Source organism: Ahaetulla prasina, chromosome 6 (genome assembly GCF_028640845.1).
Source record: "Ahaetulla prasina isolate Xishuangbanna chromosome 6, ASM2864084v1, whole genome shotgun sequence".
Lineage (NCBI taxonomy): Eukaryota > Metazoa > Chordata > Lepidosauria > Squamata > Colubridae > Ahaetulla > Ahaetulla prasina.
The window spans coordinates 31,938,201-31,962,284 of NC_080544.1; the positions used below are offsets into that span (position 1 = coordinate 31,938,201).

The window sequence follows — 24,084 nt, forward strand, 5'->3', positions numbered from 1 at the left end:
AAAGAAATAAAAAGTGCCCCAAAAGTCTGTTCTGATCAGGATACGTCAGACGTAGAGTCTTTAGATCGGCTGTAGTGCTGAACACTTAAACACCCACTCTAAAACAGTGCACTGCCCACTGAGGGCTTTTCAGATTACGTGGTATGAGAACAGTTCACACTAGACTGCTGTGTAAGTGTCATTCTCACTTCTCTTTGTTAGACGATGCTACTGAAGGACTGCGAAGTGTGGTTCTACCCAGTGATCTTTGTCACAAGTTTTTGCTGCTTGCAGACGGAAACACCGCGAGAGGAATAGAGACATGTGGCATTCTCTGTGGAAAACTGGTACAATAAAACCTTCACATTTGTATGGCAAAGGCACTTCGAATGGTACTGTGACTGGAATGAGTTTTTGTTATGACAACATAATGAAGGTAGATCTGAAACATCAGTGAACTGATGTGATAAGTGAGGGGTTTTTTTCCCCACCTCTGTGAGGGTCGTTTCAAGAAATCTTTTTGTGCTGCTTGCTACTTTCGTGGCAATATTGTTGATCTTAATGACTGGAAAGCCTATAACTATTGAACTATTTTCCTGCTATGTGTGCAGGAAAATCCTTTTTATGATTCTGCATTGCATTTCTCTTAGTTTTTGTGAAATTTTATTAGAAACAAAGTGATGTTAAATACAATGATGGGTATGTTATGCCAGATTCTTGGGAGGGAAGGAAGAGAACCTTCTAGCAAATATAACTTGGATATTTTCTTTTCTTTTTTTCTTTTTCTTTTGCTGTTGAATAATGCTTCTATCATTAGCAGTGAAGATTTATTTATTTATTTGTCACAACAGTATATGTAAGCATAAGCATGAAATAACTATATGATATATAAGCATATATATAAGCATAAGTATAAAAAAACCTATACGAATTGGATACAATCAAAGGGGACATTGGGACAGGAACGGTAGGCACGTTGGATGAAATGAAATCTTAGTTGGATGAAATATGAAAGGCTTAGTCCAGGCCCTAAGGGCATATGCGTATCTGTATTAAAATCATTATAACCAAACTAAAACTAAAAAGAGTTTTAAAATCCAGTCTGTAGCAGCTCTATCCTGTATACATTAATATGGAGTGGAGTTATCTGAGTTTAATAATATTTCTGAAATAAAACATTTAAAAATTATTTTTTATTTATATTGATATTTATAAACTAGCCTCAAACAATTTTAAGATAGTCTAGGACAGGGGTCTCCAACCTTGGCAACTTTAAGATTTGTGGACTTAAACTCCCAGAGTTTTTATTTATTTATTTGCATTTATATCCCGCCCTTCTCCAAAGACTCAGGGCGGCTTACACTATGTTAGCAATAGTCTTCATCCTATTTGTATATTTATATACAAAGTCAACTTATTGCCTCCAACAATCTGGGTCCTCATTTTACCTACCTTATAAAGGATGGAAGGCTGAGTCAACCTGGGGCCTGGTGGGACTAGAACCTGCAGTAATTGCAGGCAGCTGTGTTAATAACAGACTGTCTTACCAGTCTGAGCCACAGAGCCACAGGGGCCAGCAAAGCTGGCTGAGGAACTCTGGGAGTTGAAGTCCACAAGTCTTAAAGTTGTCAAGGTTGGAGACCCCTGGTCTAAGAAAAAATCAACCATATCTGATAAAATTACTACAAAACTAGACCAGTGATTCTGACCACACTTTTAGAAACTTCTGGATTCTGAAAAAAAATACAGATAATCAATGCTGAGACCTTCCTCGCATTTTTCCCAAGATCACATCAGCAGTAAACCTGCTGGAATTCAGGAAGGCCACCTGATCAGAAAAGATATGAAGATCAGTAACATGATGAGGGGCCTATCCATAGGAAGTGATTGTTGCTATGATAAATGATTTTCCATGGTGTGATGGAGAATGGGAAGATTTTGTTATTGTTCTTGGCTATCTGGTTTGTATTACAATTTTTGTGTTACTGGGGAAGTGGGGGTTGATGGTTTTGGTACTATATAAGCCTTTTGGGTGATAGCAGACTATGTACATTCAGTAAGAAAATATATAATAAAATTTTAAGCTGTAGGGATTTATTTAGAAGTTCTGTAGAACTAAATCATTTGACTCATCATTTGTGTTTGGGAATATTAATACCTCGGTGAATCTTTGCCACTTAGCAAAGAGACCAATTATCTGTTATTCTTAGTAATGATTTTGTAAAACTTTCAAGCTGGGGTAAACAATCCTTCATAGCAAATGATGTAAAACAGGGGTCTTCAACCTTGGTCCCTTTAAGACTTGTGGACTTCAACTCCCAGAGTTCCTGGGAGCCAGCTTTGCTGGCTGAGGGACTCTGGGAGTTGAAGTCCACAAGTCTTAAAGGGACCAAGGTTGGAGACCCCTGATGTAAAAGGAAGAACAGCTCAGAGAACTTCAGCAATTCAGTATCTTTTATTTGTTGGTTAAAGAACCATTTGGGTCTCTAAGACTTTGGGATGTTTGGCTGCAGTGGTTTAGAATGTGGTCTAGAAAAGTATCCCATTAGGAATCAATCCGTCTATTTTAAAATTAATTTTATTTTCAGTATTTCTTTACCACCATTACATTTCCCTAGACGACTTACAGATAACGGAAACAATTAAAGCTATAAACATAATCATAACTCTCAAAAAATAAATAAAATACAAAATAGTCCACTGCAAACTGGGCAGGAAGGAAAGCATAGCTGTTCGTCTCCAGACATGTGTTGAAAAAGACATGTTTCTATCAGTTTATGTCCAAAGTAGAGCCTAGTTCGATCTTGGAAATAGGGAGAATGTTCCAGAGATTAAGAATTGAATAATATCCAAAATCCATATGGGCACATTTCTAAGAAGCTGTTAGAATGCAGTATTGCAGGCTGATTCTGCCCACAGCCCAGAATTCGATTCTGATGAGCTCATGGTTGACTCAGCCTTCTATCCTTCCGAGATTGGTAAAATGAATTCCCATATTGTGGAGGGGGGGGGGCAATATGATGACATTGTAAACTGCCCAGAGAGTGCTGTGAAGCACTATGGAGTGGTATATAAAACAAAGTGCTATTGCTATTGGCATTGCTAATTGTAATGCAAATCATGGTCTCAAATTTTGATACTGTCAGAGACTTAATTGCCTTCCCTCAACATGGATTCATTTGAACCTTCCAGGATTTTGAGGCGTGAAAAAACTTCCATATCTCTAAGCTTGTTTGATTGTTCCCATTTTTTGTCATATATGTTTGTGTTGAGCTGTTCTCTTCATAAAGATCATAAATGTGACTTTTCTATATAGCCAATAACCTAATTCTTATCTGAACAGAAGGAAGCAGCAGTTTTAAATTATTCCCTAGTCCAGGAAGAAAGATTGAGAATATTGCTGTTGCTTCAGATTATAGAAGTACTAAAACAGCCCGGCTGTGTGGTCATAAACCAATTCTATAATGTAAAAAAAACTAAAATAGTAGCATAGACCAAATACCATATTTTGCACAGCTTTAAATTCAATTCAAATCATTTTCAATTGAAATGCCTCATTCTGAAATGTGAAGTTCCCTAATTTGAATGAAAAATAAATAGCTGTTTTGAGATTAAAACAATATTTTGATGTGTTTTGAACAAGTTGTGTTTTACACTCAGAAGAGAAATGTTAATACTAGAAAAAACCCTTCTAAAATTTACAAAAGGAGTCCATCATATTTTCAGGGGCAGACGCTTTGCATTTGAAATAGGGTATTCTAAATTCAAAAGTATTCACCTCAAAACACTTTGTGCACTTTTACTTTGAACTATTGAACTGCTTTTATGAGACTTATGTATTCTGGGCAAGAAAATGGAATTTAAATAATAAGAATAAGGAAATAATAGTGTTTATTAAAAAAAAACATCTCCCATCTTTACAAGAAAATAGATCCATATCCTTTAGGAGTCTTCAGTAACTTACAGTATAACTATATAAATAAATAAGAAAATAAGCTCTATGGTGGGCCACAAGATTTATTCTTGGAATTTCCAGGTAGGAATGGTAAACTTTTGTGTTATCAATCCATACTGAACTAGAGCAGGAGTCTCCAACCTTGGCAACTTTAAGACTTGTGGACTTGAACTCCCAGAATTCCTCAGCCAGTTTTGCTTTGCTGGCTGAGGAATTCTGGGAGTTGAAGTCCACAAGTCTTAAAAGTTTCCAAGGTTGTAGACCAGGGATGTCCAAACTTGGCCCCTTGAAGAGTGGTGGACTTCAACTTCCAGAATTCCCCAGCCAGCAACTTGCTCATATTTATAGCTCATGCTGATTGGGGAATTCTGGGAGTTGAAGTCCACCACTCTTCAAGGGGCCAAGTTTGGACACCCCTGTTGTAGACCCTTGAATAGAGTCCAGTGACGTATTTTTTTTTCTCTAGACATTTTTATATGTAGTACACAGTGCCTCCCTAGTACAGGAACCTCCAGGGCCCCTGTTCTGTCTGTTGTTTTGATGATTCTTTGGCATTGATTGGGTTAAATGTGCACAGCTCCTGTGAAATAAATAGTTTAAAAAATTGGTTGATGCCAGTGCTGGTCTGGGGATTGAAGTCCTTAAGCTATTTCCTTGGGCTTGTGTCTTACAGACTCATAATGAATTCACTATTACTCACATAATCGTACCAAAACAGTCTGCAGGACCAGACTATTGTGACATGGAGAATGTGGAAGAGCTATTCGGTGTTCAAGACCAACATGATCTTCTGACGCTGGGATGGATCCATGTAGGTAGAGATAAGTATGCTTGGCTAGATAGTAGACATTTCTTGCAGCAGGAGGAAATTCCAATGTAAGGTTGCATTTTCTTTAAGCTAATGTTCAGAGCTGCATGCCATCTGGTAGTAGACCAGATCAGCTTTTTTTCTCTCAGACAAACCTATCTTTGCATTTTACATATACATACATGCATGCATACATACATACATACATACATACACACATACACATATGTTTGCTTTTTATATTCATATGTACATTCTAACAGATGACATAGATTGGACTTGGGGCAAAGTATCTTCCTTGATCCAAGTAGACCTAAGAAAGTTTTATATTGAAAAATGTTTCCAAATAAGATCACTCCAGAAGGAGAGGTGATGTCAGTTGTGGAATGAGTGATAGGACGTCAGGTTAGAAGGATGCAATGTCCTATATCAATGATCTTCCACTCCACTGTTAGAGTAACAATATTTAAATATATTGTTTGGATAAAGTTCAAATTTGGCGATTGTCTTTTCCCCTCCTTTTCCTTAAGTCTCAGTCAGTTCTTTTAAAATGAGATACCGTATATACTCGAGTATAAGCCGAGTTTTTCAGCACGTTTTTTGTGCTGAAAAGCGCCCCCTCGGCTTATACTCGAGTCTACGTCTTGATGTACTTCGGGAACCCCGCACAGGAGACGCCAAAGAGGCGGCGAGATCGTCCGGCGGGATTTGCCCAAGGCTGAGCAGTTCGCCGCGCGGACCTGAGCCAAGCCGGTCGCAGTCCAGCCGAACGGTGAAAGCGACATGCGGCGCGCTCCGCTTTCACCGTTCGGCTGGACTGCGACCGCTTGGCTCGGTCCGCAGTAACTCCGCCAGGCTGTGCGCGAAGAAACCATTTAAAAGCCCGCCAGGGCTTTCTTCTCCTCCGTGCTTCAGAAGTTGGGCTTTTAAATGGTTTCTTGGCGGCACAGCCTGGCGGGAGTTACTGCGGACCGAGCCAAGCGATCGCAGTCCAGCGAGCGGTGAAAGCGAGCGGCGCCGCATGTCGCTTTCACCGTTCGGCTGGACTGCGACCGGCTTGGCTCGGTCCGCAGTAACTCCGCCAGGCTGTGCGCGAAGAAACCATTTAAAAGCCCGCCAGGGCTTTCTTTCTTCTCCTCCGTGCTTCAGAAGTTGGGCTTTTAAATGGTTTCTTGGCGGCACAGCCTGGCGGGAGTTACTGCGGACCGAGCCAAGCGATCGCAGTCCAGCGAGCGGTGAAAGCGAGCGGCGCCGGCATGTCGCTTTCACCGTTCGGCTGGACTGCGACCGCTTGGCTCGGTCCGCAGTAACTCCGCCAGGCTGTGCCGCGAAGAAACCATTTAAAAGCCCAACTTCTGAAGCACGGAGGAGAAGAAAGCCCTGGCGGGCTTTTAAATGGTTTCTTCGGCACAGCCTGGCGGGAGTTACTGCGGACCCGAGCCAAGCGGTCGCAGTCCAGCGAGCGGTGAAAGCGGGCGGCGCTCGGCATGTCGCTTTCACCGTTCGGCTGGACTGCGACCGGCTTGGCTCGGTCCGCAGTAACTCCGCCAGGCTGTGCCGAAGAAACCATTTAAAAGCCCAACTTGAAGCACGGAGGAGAAGAAAGCCCTGGCGGGCTTTTAAATGGTTTCTTCGCGGCACAGCCTGGCGGAGTTACTGCGGACCCGAGCCAAGCCGGTCGCAGTCCAGCCGAGCGGTGGCGACATGCGGCGCGCTCCGCTTTCACCGTTCGGCTGGACTGCGACCGGCTTGGCTCGGTCCGCAGTAACTCCGCCAGGCTGTGCGCGAAGAAACCATTTAAAAGCCCGCCAGGGCTTTCTTTCTTCTCCTCCGTGCTTCAGAAGTTGGGCTTTTAAATGGTTTCTTGGCACAGCCTGGCGGAGTTACTGCGGACCGAGCCAAGCGGTCGCAGTCAGCGAGCGGTGGCGGGCGGCGCCGCATGTCGCTTTCACCGTTCGGCTGGACTGCGACCGCTTGGCTCGGTCCGCAGTAACTCCGCCAGGCTGTGCGCGAAGAAACCATTTAAAAGCCCGCCAGGGCTTTCTTTCTTCTCCTCCGTGCTTCAGAAGTTGGGCTTTTAAATGGTTTCTTGGCACAGCCTGGCGGGAGTTACTGCGACCGAGCCAAGCGGTCGCAGTCCAGCGAACGGTGAAAGCGAGCGGCGCCGGCATGTCGCTTTCACCGCTCGGCTGACTGCGACCGCTTGGCTCGGGTCCGCAGTAACTCCCGCCAGGCTGTGCCAAGAAACCATTTAAAAGCCCAACTTCTGAAGCACGGAGGAGAAGAAAGCCCTGGCGGGCTTTTAAATGGTTTCTTCGCGGCACAGCCTGGCGGGAGTTACTGCGGACCCGAGCCAAGCGGTCGCAGTCCAGCCGAACGGTGAAAGCGGAGTGGCGCCGGCATGTCGCTTTCACCGCTCGCTGACTGCGACCGCTTGGCTCGGGTCCCGCGCGGGGCGGGGAGCCGACTTTGGCCCTTTAGCAAGGAGGAAGGTGGGAGGAAGCGGAGCTGCCGGCTGTGGCGCTCTGCTCGAGCCGCCGCCGCCGCCTGGAAGAGGGAGGAGGTGACCTTCACGCGGAGAGGGTGGGGATGGGGGTTGAGGCGTGCAAGAGGAGCGGCGTGGAGGAAGAGGAGGAGGCGACGGCCCCGCCGACAGCGCGGCTTCTAAGATCAGCCCACGCTCCGAAGAGGAAAGGGAGCGAGTGGGTGGGTGGCTGGGACGAGACCCCACCACAAACACACACACAGCCGGTCGGACGGCGCGTTCCTTTCTCTGCTCTCTCTCGCTCTGCGTCAAGGCGCTGGAAGGGGCGGAGAGCGAAACAGCAGCAGGAGCAGCGGCGCCGCATGTCGCTTTCACCGTTCGGCTGGACTGCGACCGGCTTGGCTCGGTCCGCAGTAACTCCGCCAGGCTGTGCGCGAAGAAACCATTTAAAAGCCCGCCAGGGCTTTCTTTCTTCTCCTCCGTGCTTCAGAAGTTGGGCTTTTAAATGGTTTCTTGGCACAGCCTGGCGGAGTTACTGCGGACCGAGCCAAGCGGTCGCAGTCCAGCGAGCGGTGAAAGCGGAGCGGCGCCGCATGTCGCTTTCACCGTTCGGCTGGACTGCGACCGCTTGGCTCGGTCCGCAGTAACTCCCGCCAGGCTGTGCCGCGAAGGAACCATTTAAAAGCCCCGCCAGGGCTTTCTTTCTTCTCCCTCCCTGCTTCCGAAGTTGGGGTTTTAAATGGTTTCTTCGCGGCACAGCCCGGCGGGAGTTACTGCGGGCCCGAGCCAAGCGATCGCAGTCCAGCGAGCGGTGAAAGCGGGCGGCGCTCGGCATGTCGCTTTCACCGTTCGGCTGGACTGCGACCGCTTGGCTCAGGTCCGCAGTAACTCGCCAGGCTGTGCCAAGAAACCATTTAAAAGCCCAACTTCTGAAGCACGGAGGGAGAAGAAAGAAAGCCCTGGCGGGGCTTTTAAATGGTTTCTTCGCGGCACAGCCTGGCGGGAGTTACTGCGGACCCGAGCCAAGCCGGTCGCAGTCCAGCCGAACGGTGAAAGCGGAGCGGCGCTCGGCATGTCGCTTTCACCGTTCGGCTGGACTGCGACCGCTTGCTCAGGTCGCAGTAACTCGCCAGGCTGTGCCGCCAAGAAACCATTTAAAAGCCCAACTTGAAGCACGGAGGAGAAGAAAGCCCTGGCGGGCTTTTAAATGGTTTCTTCGCGCACAGCCTGGCGGGAGTTACTGCGGACCGAGCCAAGCGGTCGCAGTCCAGCCGAGCGGTGAAAGCGGAGTGGCGCCGGCATGTCGCTTTCACCGCTCGCTGGACTGCGACCGCTTGGCTCGGGTCCCGCGCGGGGCGGGGAGCCGACTTTGGCCCTTTAGCAAGGAGGAAGGTGGGAGGAAGCGGAGCTGCCGGCTGTGGCGCTCTGCTCGAGCCGCCGCCGCCGCCGCCTGGAAGAGGGAGGAGGTGACCTTCACGCTGGAGAGGGTGGGGATGGGGGTTGAGGCGTGCAAGAGGAGCGAGCGTGGAGGAAGAGGAGGAGGCGACGGCCCCGCCGACAGCGCTTCTAAGATCAGCCCACGCTCCGAAGAGGAAAGGGAGCGAGTGGGTGGGTGGCTGGGACGAGACCCCACCACAAACACACACACAGCCGGTCGGACGGCGCGGTTCCTTTCTCTGCTCTCTCTCGCTCTGCGTCAAGGCGCTGGAAGGGGCGGAGAGCGAAACAGCAGCAGGAGCAGCCGCGCCGCTTCCTCCTCCTCCTCCTCCTTTCGTGGCGGGCTGCTTCCAAGTCTGGAAATCTGTTTTGGGAAGTGGTGGTGCAGCGGCAGTTCAGCCCTGTCGGCCGGGGAAGGAGGCGGTGGATCGGATTCTCGCGCCACACAAGTCGGCTGGAAAGCTTGCTGCTTCTTCTTCTTTTGCTTCTCCCCCACCCCTCTTTTCGGCTCTCTTGCAACGTTGCTGCAGCTCCTCGGCTCCTTTTCCCGGCGCCCCAGAAGGCTCGACCCTCCGCTGTCGTCTGCATACTAAAAAAAAATAAAAACGGGGAAGAGCAGGCGCGCTTTTGGTGTCCGCGTCCCTGTCGCCGCCCGGCAGGACGCGTTTAAAAAAGGCGGGAGTTGAAAAGAGGCTGCCTTCGGGTTACCTCAACATCCATTCCAGAGCCGCTAAAAGAGCGGCTGCTTGGCCCGCCCTGGTTGGGGAACGGGCACAAAAAAAGGGTCCCTGGTGACCCAGAATTCATCCTAGCCCCATTGACTGGCCCCTTTGACTCGATAGGATTTAGCTGACGGGATTGTTAAACAGCGCTCGCACCTTTCTTCTGGGGAGAGAAGTCACTCTAATAAATATTGGGAGGTGTTTTCAAGGAAACATAGGGGTCCACCTTCTGCCCACAAGAAATGTAGGGAAATGCCACCATTCCCAGCCTTCTGAGCACATCAGCTTATCCTGGCAGAGGATGAGGAAAGTCGATTTCAAAGCCTTTGGAAATCACCAGCTTGGAAAAAGCTAAATTATGTAGGGCTATTCAGCTACAACTTCGTGTTTAGGTTTTGTCTTTTGAAGCGAGATAATGATAGCTAGCTAGCTAGCTAATTAGATAGATAGATAGATAGATAGATAGATAGATAGATAGATAGATAGATAGATAGATAGATAGATAGATAGATAGATAGATTAGAAAGAAAACAGAACAAAAAAACAGAATAATAGAGTTGGAAGGGACCTTGGAGGTCTTCTAGTCTAACCCCTGCTTACGCAGGAAACCTTATACCACTTCAAATGCTTATCCAATATCTTCTTAAAAACTTCCAGTGTTAGAGCATTCACAACTTCTGGAGGCAAGTTGTTCCACTGGTTAATTGTTCTAACTGTCAGGAAATTTCTCCTTAGTTCTAGGTTGCTTCTCTCCTTGATTAGTTTCCACCCATGCTTCTTGTCCTGCCCTCAGGTGCTTTGGAGAATAGTTTGATTCCCCCTTCTTTGTGGCAGCCCTGAGATATTGGAATGTTCCTATCATGTCACCCCTAAACTAGACATACCCAGTTCACATGCCCGTGAGGCGTCTTGCTTGCATGTCACACACGCACCGCTCGCTGGGAAAAAAAAAGGATGGAAGGAAGGAAGGAAGGAAGGATGGATTGATGGATGGGCGACCGCTTTGAGCGCAACCCTTCTCCCGCAACTAAGGGGGGTCAATGTTTTCCCAATCCTAGGGTGTGGGAAACAGTCATTCTTTCTTCCCCTAGTCTCTCCCGAGATCGCACTGCAGCGCCCATCATCCCCAGCCGGCAATCTGAGCTCGTGCCATCGATGTGGTCCTTGAACTTCCCCTCCTTGTTTCTAACCCAGCCTAGGATGGCGGCGTGGAGGGTATGGTGGTGGTAAACGACCAGGAGAAAGCTTTCGCTCTTTTCGAGAGGTCCTCTTGGAAGGCTGCCTTGGAAAGGGAAAGTGGGAGGGGGCAGAGATTTCTCCCTCAAAGGTCCCCTTGGAAGGCTGGGTTGGAAAGGGAAAGTGGGGAGGGGGCAGAGATTTCTTCCTCGGGTCCTTCTAGAGTCCTTGAGAAACTGATATCATACAAGGTTAATAAATTATACTCCTCCTCCTCATTGATGAGTTTTTCATCCTGAAATTGATTGAAACATTGTACCATCATATGCTGCCATAGTATAGTGTTAACAACATCTGTAAAGATGATATATGAGCATGACACTAAGTTTTTTCTATATTTCCCCCTTTATTGAAAAACTTCCATCATGCTTCTTTCTGAAAACAAAGGTCATTATAATATACCTCATTATATATTTGATTTGATGATATTTCAGTTAATAAATACCATTTAAGGTGTTAAGCTTCCTTTCTTTTTCAGCAGCAAAGTGAATTACAACTTTAAAGAACTTTATTACTTTATATTCATTTATTTTAAGTATAGATTTTAGATTTTTAAACAAATATGTTTAGAGCTTTTATATCTTTCAAGTTATTCAAATTATCCCCTCAGCAGGTATATAATGGCATCCAATTCCAATATCATGTTGGGGCTTTTGAGCAAGGGAGGAGGAACGCGAGCACCACCTTTCGCGCTGGCATTCCGGGATTTCCCTTTGTTTAGAGCTGGGAATCCTCCTTCCCCCTTTTGCACTTTTATTGTTTTTCGTTCAAATAAATATTCATGTTATTTTACTTGGCTCTATCTTTATTTTTTACATTGACCAGTAGCTGCCTCATTTCCCACCCTCGGCTTATACTCGAGTCAATAGTTTTTCCCAGTTTTTTGTGGTAAAATTAGGTGCCTCGGCTTATATTCGGGTCGGCTTATACTCGAGTATATACGGTAACTGTTCTTGGGATGTGGCTTTGAGACTTGCTGATTTAGGTATATCTCTATCGGTTACAACATTAATGTTGTATGGCATCAAGTCACTGTGTATGAGTAGGGTGGCTAAACGTGTTTAATAAATAAACATGGAAAGCTGTCCTGGGTCAATATTAAAGAACATTTTCTGTTCTGGTATCAGCTATTTGGAACATCATCGCCATGGTGATTAGATTGCCCCAGCTCCATCGGCCTTTCTTAAGGCCTTGAAGACATCTCTATGTCACCACAGATGGTAGCTGGGCTGTATAGCAGAGCCTATGAGGTGGTTATGTGTTGTGATCCGCCAGCAGCCTGCGGAGCTGGCAGAGGCGTTGGACAGTGAGGAGGCTGGGGAGGAACATGAGCTAGTCCTAGTGTCTGGGGAAGGCCTGGACGAGGGCTCTGCATCCGAGGCAGAGATGGGGCCAGGGCCATCTGGGAGTGATGCACAGACTCGGGAGCTCCCAGAGTTGGACAGCAGAGAGGCAGAGGAACAGGAGAAGCCTGTTTCTAATGCATACATGTACAGAGCTGCCAGAAGGCAAGAGCAGCTAAAGCAAAAGGGACGACTCAGGAGTAAGGCCAGGAGATGATTGGCCCCTCCCATAAGGCTTAAAAGAGAAACAAAGGTATTTGGGGCCTTTTGCAGGAAATCAACATTGCTAACTCTGTTTCCAGTCAGCATTTCTTGTTTGTTTCTAAACTCAGTGGGCCAAGTAAGGCCTTTGGCAGGGTGTCAAAGAAGATAAAGGTTGGTGATTATCCTGAAGGACTTCTTCCGAGGGACTTGTTTTGCAACTAATTGGGACTCAGCTTGGAATGAACGTAATTCTCAGCTGTTACAATAAAATAGGTTTTTTGGGGGGACTGTGTCTTGTAACGATTCAGTAAGCCTAGGTCACAACATTATGTAAAAGTTGACTTGATAGTGTTTGGGTTTTATTTCAGATGCCAATTACCGTTATTTTTCAGAGTATAAGACGCACTGGAGTATAACCTTAGTTTTTGGGGAGGAAAATAAGAAAAAAGCTGATTGGCAGGTAGATTGGCCTACCGGAATACCCCCAATCAGCTGTTCCCAGAGGTGAATTTTAATAACAGGTTCCTTAGTTGTGAGCTCTGTGCCTTGCTTTTTTTGGCTTTTTTTTCCTGCCTCTGAAACTCTGTTTCAGAAAAAACTTTTTTCTGTCTCTGAAAGCCTCCAAAATAGAACTTCAGAAAAAAAGCCTCTGAAGCTCTGTTTGGGAGCTTCTTTTCTGAAGTTCTGTTTGGAGCTTTTTTTCTGAAGCTTCGTTTCTGGTGCTTTTTTCAGCTTCTGAAACCTTCGTGTGAGAAGCTGGGCGGGGCTACATTTGGAGTATAAGACGCACCCAGATTTTCACCCTCTTTTTTGGGGGGAAAATGTGCGTCTTATACTCCGAAAAATACGGTATGTATTACCTTTTTGTATATGTCATTTTTAACTTTTGATAGCTACCTGTAGTCATGTTTTGAGAGAGGATTATGAGAGGATAGGATGCTTACAAAATGGCCACCATCTATGATTGCTGTCTCTTTAAGACTCTTTGTAGCCAGCACAGCAATTGCCGGCTATAAAAGTTGAGCAGAAAGACAGCTGGGTGTGGTGGTGTTTCTGTGTGGGAAAGAGAGAGAGGAGGTAGGTGTATGTTTGTAAAGCAACCTGAAGCTGATAGAAAGAGATACTATTCTCCAGCAGTAGGACTCACAAGTAGTAATAGTTGGAGAAGCAGTAGGAGGAGGTGTAGCAGCAATGGGGAAGAGTGAACATAGAGAACATAGAGCCTATGTGTGCTTGGGAATGGACTACCTAAGCATCTGTGGTGTTGTGTTAGCTCTCTTCTGTTTTGAAATCCACTGACTTGGGTATACTTAAAAGAACCTGTGATAGAGAGGATGAAATAAACAACATTTGTTTATTATTTAGTAAATAATAAGTGGGTGCAGCTAATTCTGACTTCTTTCTTTTGTATTAGTAAAATAGAACAAAGGTCACACTCTATGTAAAATGTTGCCTTTCTCTGCAGTCTCATCCAACCCAGACTGCGTTCTTATCCAGCGTTGATCTTCATACACATTGTTCTTATCAGCTGATGCTGCCAGAGGCCATTGCAATTGTTTGTTCACCAAAACATAATGAGTGAGTCTGAGCTTCCTTTTCCATCCTCAGATAACTATGTTCAGATAATTAGTTTCTTGTGTTCTATGCTATGTGTTCTTAGTTTATTGTGTTCTTCGTCAACTGTAAAATGTTCAAGAAGACAAAAGAAAAAAAGGGAAAAATACATATTGTATGAATTTCAACCTTTACAGATAATGGTATACATTTTTAGAATCAAATTTAATTCCTGAATATTCTTTGTTATGTTATGCCTTCTGTTATGCCTTCCCATACTGTTCTCTCTCTCTCTGTTTTATTAAACCTGAATAGTTTTATTATTGAACCTCAGGTTCTCAAATCGCCTATCTCACTTTTTAGTTTTTTTGGGAAGAAAATATTAGGGGTAGATCAGTGGTGGGTTTCAATTTTTTTTTACTACCGGTTCTGTGGGCGAGCTTGGTGGGCATGGCATGGCTTGGTGGGCGTGGCAGGGAAAGGATACTGTAAAATCTCAATTCCCTCCCCAATCCAGGGGAAAGTTACTGCAAAATCCCCATTTCCTCCCAATCAGCTGGGACTTGGGAGGCAGAGAATAGATGGGGGTGGGGCCAGTCAGAGGTGGTATTTACCAGTTCTCCAAACTACTCAAAATTTCCGCTACCAGTTCTCCAAAACTGGTCAGAACCTGCTGAAACCCACCTCTGGGGTAGATGCATAGTTTAATAAATGTCTTCCTTCTCCTCCATGGGCCATAGAACCTTTGTGAATCCTGCTCTATGCTCCAACCCATGTAGTTATAGTCCAGAAATGTCTCATTAAATGGTAGTGACACTTTTATATTTGTGGTCTTCTCTATATTTTTTTATATTTTTTTACATCCTTTACATTAAATATGCCAGGGATTTACCCTTTTCGTGTAACATGCAATATTTTTAGCCTATTTTTAGAACTATTTTTGGTTCCTTTTTAAGTTGTGGATTTTTCAAAAGTGGGATATTTTATTTGTCATTTTAACATTTTTGTGAAAGCAATCAAAATACTGTAGGCCCATCATTTCAGAGATCACTTAAATCATTTTTGATGCAATTGTTCTATAGAAACGACTTAATTCAGGGAAAGTTTATCTTTGTAAGGAAGCCTCTCGGCATGAGAAGGAAACTTATTTCTGAGCATTAGATAGTCCTTGATTGTCATAGTATTGTAGTGACAGGTTTCTCAACAACTTCATTACTCTTCATTAATGTAATTTTCAAAAAGTGACTTGAGTTGTTGAGTAAATGGCTTCTCTCAGTACTGTATGTTGTGTCTCCATTAGTAGCCAGCTGCAAATTCAATTTGCAGGCAGATTCTGTGAAGTTATTGTATTCTTTGTGCGACTGAGATCAGTATTATCTGCTATAGATGATTGTTGGGTTAGTGCTGCTTTCTTAGATGTAATATTTCTTTTGTTTTCTAGGATGGGAATCTTCAGACTTACTAATGCTGGCATGTTGGAAGTTTCTGCTTGTAAGAAGAAGAGCTTTCACCCTCATACCAAGGATCCTAGGCTATTTAATGTAAGGGTAGCATATTAATTTTTAACATTATGTACATTCACTGCCACACTATTCAAACATGCAGGAATGCGAATGTAGTATAAGTTAAAATCCGTCTTCTCCAATCTAGTTTATTCAGATCAGGGTTGTCAAACTCAGGGCCTGTGGGCCGGATGTATCATGCGCTGGCCACAGCCGGTTTAGCAGTCATGTGATGACACCATGACAATGCAAGTTTGACACACACACCCGATCCAGATGGTCCAATTCATATCACCACCCAGATTGGAGAAATCTCTGATTTATATTTTGGCAGGAAGATTGAAAAGAATGGCACCAGGATGGAGTTTAGTCCAACAATATTTAGATACGTGTTGCAAGCTGTTCATTTCATACATCAGTATATTTGTTAATTTGGATAGGAAGTGGAAATTCAAATGCTAATACAAATATGCCTGCAGTGAAGATATAGAAATTTTGGCAAAACTGCGAAAGGCAAATATTACAACGACTAGTGCCTACTGAGCATGTCCAAGATGGCGCCGCCCTGCTGATCGGGGGAGCGGCGGTGGGCCTTTTCGGGCCTTGTCCGGTTCTGGGGGGGGGCCTTGGTGACATCTTGGGCCCCCGCCCTGATGGAAGAACATCCAGTCACCCAGAGGAGGGGTGACTTGGTGCAGGACGACTTCGGGGGGCGTTGGGAGGAGCCCCGGAGCGTCCTGCTGCAGCGGTGATCCTGGCGGCTTGCCGGGCGGCTTGCCGGCTTGCCGGGCGGCCGCGGCTTGCCCCCGGCCTTTTCGGCGGTCTGGCGGCGGCGGGGGCGGGGGCGGCAGCGACGGCGACAGGGGGTCTCTGATGTTCAGAGCCCCCTTGGACCCCGCCCGTGGGAGGAAGCAGTGGCGGCCCTGGCAGCTAGCCGGGCGGCTTACTGGGCGGCCTGCGGCTTGCCGGGCTGCCGCCGGCCCTTTTTGGCGTTCTGGCGGCGGCGGCGGCGGTGGGGGCCTCTGACACCTTGGGCCCCCTTAGATCCCTGCCCTGATGGAGGAGGCTTCAGTCGTGGAGGAAGATGGATGATGGGTGACTTCGGGGGCGAGGGGAGGAGCCCCGGAGGAGTTGCACCCAATGGAGATCTGGAGGGCCTATCGGGCCCCCGTCGGCCTTGTTGGCTTGCTGGCGGCGGTGGCGGCCTGGCTTCTTCGTCTGGCGCGGGCGTGGAGTGACTGGCGTCCCTTCCTAGATGGGGGGGACGTCGGTGGCCTCATGCGGCGGCGATGGGACGCTTTCGGCGGCGATGGCCGGGCGGAGGTGGCCGGTGGCGGCGGCCTGCCTCGGCGCTTCAAGGCGGCGGACGGCCTGTTTAACATCTCTACCATCGGTCCGCCCCCCCTCCTTCTTCCTTAGTCCACCCCTGACTATTTATAGGGGGTGGCGAACTGACTGAATGAGTGGTTTTGTCCTCTACTCCACGAGGATCACTATTTTTTTTTTTTTTCAAAAATTTTTTATTTTTCCATAATAATTCCCACAATTTGACCAGTGTACAATACAATCACTTATCCAACAATCAGTCCTATACTCAAATTATACTCAGTCAGGGCTGCTCGACTGCCACTCCCCCCTTTAATCCTTTCTTCCCTTCTCATCCTTCTTAAACTTCCCCCACCACCTTCTCCTCGCTTTCCTACTTCCCCTCCTCTTTCCCACTTCTCACTACCATCCTTTCTAACCCTCTATCTCCTTCTTCTCCTCCTCCTATCCTTTCTTCTCCCTTCCTTCTTTCCTCCCTACCCACCTACCTACCTACTTTCTTCCTTCTTTACTCCTCTTTCCTTTCCCTTTCTCTTCGGGAGTGTTTGCCGAGCAGACCCGACATTACACCATTCCAACTTGTTTAATTCTACCATTATTCCTGTACAATGGCAACCAATCAATTTATAGTCTTCCTCTTCCCCACCTCCTTCCCCGAGACTACCCAGAACAGAATACAGGGTATTGTAACTAACAAACATAATCTAAAATATAACATAAAACATATTCCATTTCACACCATCACACTATCAATTCCCTTCTTTCTTAAACTAATACATAATAATTCCTAACTTCACTCAAAAACTAATTGATATTTTTTAATCTGATACTTATTTTGAATATAATCAATCCACTTCCTCCATTCCAATATATATTTTTCTTGTGTACAGTCTTTCAAGTAGGCAGAAAATTTGCCATTTCTGCTAAATTTGATACTTTACTAATCCATTCTCCAATTGTGGGTAAGTCTTCTTTCTTCCAATATTGTGCAATCAATAATCTTGCAGCAGTTATTAAATTCAGAATCAGTTTTGTCTCTATAACAGTGCAATCTGAGATTATTCCTAATAAAAGAACTGTGGAACAAACTTGATCTTCTTTTTCAAAATGTTCTGCATAATCCACCATATTTTAATCCAAAAGGCTTTAACTTTTTTGCAAGTCCACCATATATGATAATAGGTAGCATCCTCACAATCACATCTCCAACATTTTGCTTTCACATTTGGATACATACATGACAGTTTTTTAGGATCTAAATGCCATCTATAAAACATTTTATAAAAATTTTCTCTTAAATTTTGTGCTTATGTGAATTTAACATTCCTCACCCAAATTTTTCCCATGTTTCTAACATTATAGGTTGTTGAAAATTTTGTGCCCATTTTACCATACAATCTTTAACCAACTCCATTTCTGAATCAATTTCAACCAATACATTATATAATCTCTTTATATGCTGTTGACCTTGATCTTTTATTTGTTTTACCAGATTATCATCACTTTGCCTTATACCAATTTTCTGATCTATTTTCCATCTAGATTGCAATTGTCCATACTGGAACCATGTATAATTTCTTCCTTCATCCTCAATTTCTCCCTAGATTTCAACTGTAATTCCCCTTTTCCATAGTCAAAAGCTCTTTGTAAGTGATAACTTCCATTTTTTGTAATATATTTATATTCTCTATCATATGTCTGGGGATGGTCCATATTGGTATCTTTCCATCTAACTTATATTGATATTTTTTCCAAATCCTCAACAACGCACTTCTGACCATATTATTCTTAAATGTCTTATCAATTTTCTTGTCATATATTACATATGCGTGCCATCCATATAACAAACCATAACCTTCTATATTCAAAATCCTTTCCTCTGTTAAATTAATCCAATCAGAAATTAAAGTTAAAACAACTGCATCATAGTACAATTTCAAATTAGGCATTTTTAAACCCCCTCTTTCCCTAACGTCTTGCATTATTTTTAACTTTATCCTCGGTTTTTTACCCTTCCATACAAATTTATTAATCCTTTTGCCATTCTTGTAAATTTGCATCTTTCTTCAAAATTGGAATCATTTGAAACAAAAATAAAAATCTAGGCAAAACATTCATTTTATAGCTGCCACTCTTCCCAACAATGATAATTGTAACTTCTTCCATTTCTCCATTTCTTTAATTACTTTTCCCCACAATACCTCATAATTGTTTTTATATAATTTTACATTCGATGCTGTAATGTATACTCCTAAGTATTTAACCTTTTTAACTACTTCATATCCAGTTATTCTTTCTAATTCTTCCCTCTGATGTGTATTCATATTTTTAATTATCATTTTTGTCTTCTGTTGATTCACTTTAAACCCAGATACCTTACTATACTGATCAATTGTCTCCATCAAATATACAGCTGAATGTATTGGTTGAGATAAAGAAACAACCAAATCATCTGCAAACGCTCTTAATTTATAATCTTGATTTTTAATTCTAATTCAAGGCGGCGGACGGCCTGTTTAACATCTCTACCATCGGTCCGCCCCCCCTCCTTCTTCCTTAGTCCACCCCTGACTATTTATAGGGGGTGGCGAACTGACTGAATGAGTGGTTTTGTCCTCTACTCCACGAGGATCACTATTGACTGCTTCCCATCAGGACTGACGGACAGACTGGTTGTGGTCACTGTATCATCTGTTACCATCTTGACCGGCCCAGGATGGGCCTCCTGCCGGACTTTCTTGGTGATGCGAACGTTTACGGCTGCTGACCTTCTTGCCCTGCGAGATGCCCCTCTCTCGCGGGTTTGGCCCTCCATACTATCGAGGGCCCACCTTGAGGACGGGCTTTGGAGCCCCGAGAGGTGGCATGCTAAAAATAGGAGGCTTAGGGGCTTTTTAATTAGCTGTTTTAAGAGATTTTTAAGGGAGTTTTAATGGGGATTTTAAGGGTTGGGAGGGGGGGAGGGATTCGACGGGTAGGGGAGAGAACCCGTCGGGGAGGGGGGGTGGGAGGGTTAGGGCGGGTATTGGGAGTAGCCCGCCGGGTGGGGAGCCAGTCCTTGCGCGTGCTCGTGGCGGTTCTGTAATGGGTTCGGAGGTTATGGGGGGGGATTGCGTTCCTTTTGGTGAGGGTGGTTCCATTTGCACGGTAAGTGGGAGGGGCAGATATGGCGGAAGGGGGGGACCGTATCGTTCTGGGGGGGCGCGCGCTCGATGTCTGCAGGCGATCGCGCGCCCCGATCCCCCTCCCTTCTCCCGTTCCCCGGATGGTCAAGACCCTCAGAGCCTGGGCCTTCGTCTGATGTTATGCAACGCACGGTCCGTGGCCAATAAGGCCCCCCTAATACATGATCTGATTCAGGGGGGTGCCGCGGATATTATAGGCGTTACGGAGACCTGGTTGGGCACTGAAGGGGGCATGCCCCTGGTCGAGATGTGCCCACCGGGTTTCCGTGCATTCCATCAGCCGAGGGCCCAGGGTAGGGGTGGGGGGGTGGCGGTTGTTATTAAAGAGAGTCTAGAGCCGAGGGAGACCACCGTACCTCAGATTGCCGGGTGTGAATCCCTCTTTGTGAGGTGGGATCATAGGTGTCAGATGGGCTTGCTGGTCACGTACCTGGCTCCTTGCTGCGTGACAGCCGCCCTGCCCGAGCTCCTGGAGGTGCTTGCTGGGGTGGCAGTGGAGACCCCCAGACTTTTAGTCATGGGGGATTTTAACTTGCCATCTGCCGGCTCGTCATCGACAGTAGCTCGGGAGTTCATGGCTTCCATGACGGCCCTGGACCTGACTCAAGTAGTGGATGGCCCCACTCACATCGGGGGAGGCACACTGGACCTGATTTTTATCTCTGGTCGGTGGTTGAAGGATCTGGACTTGAGAGATATAGTCACGGAACCTTTGTCATGGTCAGATCACTCGCTCCTTCGCCTAGACCTTCTGACCGCTACCCAACACCGCAGGGAGACGGAACCATTACGTTGGTACCGTCCCAGGCACCTGATGGACCCGGAGAGGTTCCGGACGGAGCTTGGGCCACTTCCTGAGGGTCTGGCTCACGGCACGGCAGAGGAACTAGCCGCAGCCTGGGAACGGGCTGCGGCTGGGGCTTTAGACCGTGTCGTGCCTCTGCGGCCTCTGACCCGGCGCAGATCCCAACCGGCTCCTTGGTTCTCCGAGGAGCTGAGGGGGATGAAACACCGGAGAAGACGCCTAGAGAGTTCTTGGAGGTCCAGCCGCTCAGAGGCTGATCGGACACTAGTTAGATCCTATACTAGGACCTACCTAGTGGCACTGAGGGAAGCGGCGTTGCTCGCCTCCTCCCTCATTGCGTCGGCAGATAACCGCCCAGCTGCCCTGTTTCGGGTGACCCGCTCCCTCCTTCACCAGGGGGAGCGGGATGACCCGTTGCAGGGACGTGCTGAGGAGTTTAACGGTTATCTATACGATAAAATCGTTCAGCTTCGGGACGGTCTGGACCAAAATTGTGGCGATTCGGACGGGGCGTCTGAGGGCGGTCTTGGTGATATTGTCTGGGATGAGTTTGACCCTGTGGCTCCCGAGGACATGGACAGGTTGCTGGGTAGACTGAATGCCACCACGTGTTTACTGGACCCGTGCCCCTCCTGGCTGGTGCTGGCCACTCAGGAGGTGACACGAGGCTGGCTCCAGGCGATTACAAGTGCTTCCTTGTTGGAGGGAGTCTTTCCCGCCGCCTTGAAAGAGGCGGTGGTGAGGCCCCTCCTCAAGAAGCCTTCCCTGGACCCGGCTATTTTAGGTAATTATCGTCCGGTCTCCAACCTTCGCTTCGCGGCGAAGGTTGTAGAGAGTATGGTGGCATATCAGTTTCCCCTCCACCTGGAGGAAACTGTCTATCTAGACCCGTTCCAGTCCGGCTTCCGGCCCGGTTACAGCACTGAGACGGCTTTGGTCGCGTTGGTGGATGATCTCTGGAGGGCCAGGGATAGGGGTTATTCCTCTGCCCTGGTCCTATTAGACCTCTCAGCGGCTTTTGATACCATCGACCATGGTATCCTGCTGCGCCGGTTGGGGGGACTGGGAGTGGGAGGCACCGTTTATCGGTGGTTCTCCTCCTATCTCTCCGACCGGTCGCAGACGGTGTTGATGGGGGGGCAGAGGTCGACTCCGCGGCGCCTGCCTTGTGGGTGCCGCAGGGCCGATTCTCTCGCCTTCTGTTCAACATCTACATGAAGCCGCTGGGTGAGATCATCAGTGGCTTCGGTGTGAGGTACCAGCTGTACGCTGATGACACCCAGCTGTACTTTTCCACACCGGGCCACCCCAATGAAGCTATCGAAGTGCTGTCCCGGTGTTTGGAAGCCGTACGGGTCTGGATGGGGAGAAACAGGCTCAAGCTCAATCCCTCCAAGACGGAGTGGCTGTGGATGCCGGCATCCCGGTACAGTCAGCTGACTCCACGGCTGACTGTTGGGAGCGAGTCATTGGCCCCGATGGAGAGGGTGCACAACTTGGGCGTTCTCCTGGATGAACGGCTGTCTTTTGAAGACCACCTGACGGCCGTCTCCAGGAGAGCTTTCCACCAAGTTCGCCTGGTGCGCCAGTTGCGCCCCTTTCTAGACCGGGATGCCTTATGCACAGTCACTCACACCCTCGTGACGTCTCGTCTGGATTACTGCAATGCTCTCTACATGGGGCTCCCCTTGAGGGGCATCCGGAGGCTTCAGTTAGTCCAGAACGCGGCTGCGCGGGTGATAGAGGGAGCCCCTCGTGGCTCCCGCGTGACACCTATCCTGCGCAGACTGCACTGGCTACCTGTGGCCTTCCGGGTGCGCTTCAAGGTTCTGGTGAACGTCTTCAAAGCGCTCCATGGCATAGGGCCGGGCTATTTACGGGACCGCCTACTGCTACCGAATACCTCCCACCGACCCGTGCGCTCTCACAGAGAGGGACTCCTCAGGGTGCCGTCGGCGCGACAGTGTCGTCTGGCGACGCCCAGGGGAAGATCATCAGAGGGGGCTCCCGCCCTCTGGAACGAACTCCCCCCGGGACTCCGTCAACTTCCGGACCTCCGAACCTTTCGTCGCGAGCTTAAAACGCATTTATTCATCTGCGCAGGACTGGGTTAGTTTTTTAAATTTATGGGTTTTAATTGGGGGTTTTAAATGGGGTTTTAAATTGTATCTAAATTTTTAGGCCGTTATTGAATCAGTTTTTTATATAGTTTTTAATTTGTATTCTATGTATTGTGTTTTTTATTGGCTGTGAACCGCCCTGAGTCCTTCGGGAGAAGGGCGGTATACAAATATAATAAATAAATAAATAAATAAATAAATAAATAAATAAATACCTTGCAGACACATTGAGAGACCCTTGCAGAGGGTCAGATGCAGGATGTAGAAATTAAAGTAGGACATACTAATTTGCTATAGCTGCTATTCCCAACCCATCACCTTCCAGATATTTTGCACTGCAATCTGTAGAATTCAAGAGTTTACTAACAAGATAGTCTTGAGAGCCTTTTCTTCACTATTCCTGTCTTGTTCATATTCTAAACCTCTGTAAAGGTAAAAGATATACTGCTCAGTGTCATTCTATGAGTGAGATGGATGCTCTCTCAATGAGTATGCTTACCACAAGGAGGTAGAGAGTTTAGTGAACTGGTTTAACAAAAACAGCCTCAATTTAAACGTAGACAAAACTAAAGAGATTATGGTTAATTCCAGAAAAGACAGGCACAGCCATATACCTCTATGTATAAATGATTCACCTGGTGGAGGTAGTTAGCAACATCAAGTTTCTGGGTGTGCATCTTACAAGTAGGCCAGTTTGGTCACTCAACAGTGAAATACTGGTAAGACTGGCTGAGCAGCACCTACATTTTCTGTGTGACATGAGAAAAGTACATATTCCTTCCAGTGTCCTTACCACTTTCTATAGAGGGATAATAGAGAGCATCCTGTCATATGGCATTACAGTCTAGTTTGGAAGCATTACTGCTTCAGACAGGAAGGCGGTGCGAAGAGTGGTGAGGATGGCAGAAAAGATCATTGGCAATTCACTTCTGTTTATCCAGGACATAGCATATAAGTGATGCTTGAGCAAAGTCCACAGAATTGTCTGGGATGCTACACATCCTCTTCATGACCTGTTTTCCTTGTTACCTTCTGGGAGGATGCTTCGTGGTATTTAAAGCAGAACCTCTAGATCAGGGGTGTCAAACAGGCAGCCCACGAGCTGGATGCATCACGCGCAGGCCACCCCCACCCTGGCTCCACAAAGGCAAAAAATGTTGTGATACATTGCGATACGTCATGTGATGTGATCGAGTTTGACACCCGTGATCTAGATTCAGTCAATTTTGTTGCGTATAGCATCAACCTTGTGAACTCTCAAGTTTCCTCTTTCCATTACCAATTCAAAATGGACAGTGATTAACATATATGTATGTATGTATGTATCCATGTATGTATATGTATATGTATATTATATATATGTATGGTGCAGGTATATATTTATGTATGGATATAGCATGTGTATATAAGTGTGATGTATGGG

At 46.6% G+C, this 24,084-nt stretch overlaps 1 protein-coding gene across 7 annotated transcripts in view; it reads left to right on the forward strand.

Moving 5' to 3' along the window:
- STAMBPL1 (STAM binding protein like 1) overlaps window positions 1-24,084 on the forward strand; it is a 51,741-nt gene that overhangs the window by 26,385 nt on the left and 1,272 nt on the right. For 6 of the 7 annotated variants that reach the window (XM_058187708.1, XM_058187709.1, XM_058187705.1 and 3 more), the window contains 4 exons: window positions 202-326; window positions 4,608-4,745; window positions 13,635-13,747; window positions 15,165-15,264. In XM_058187708.1, coding sequence (XP_058043691.1) covers window positions 202-326; window positions 4,608-4,745; window positions 13,635-13,747; window positions 15,165-15,264 — 476 coding nt within the window. Of the gene's footprint in view, window positions 1-201; window positions 327-4,607; window positions 4,746-12,901; window positions 13,019-13,634; window positions 13,748-15,164; window positions 15,265-24,084 lie in introns of those variants that run through there. The other variant, XR_009155674.1, reaches the window with a different exon arrangement.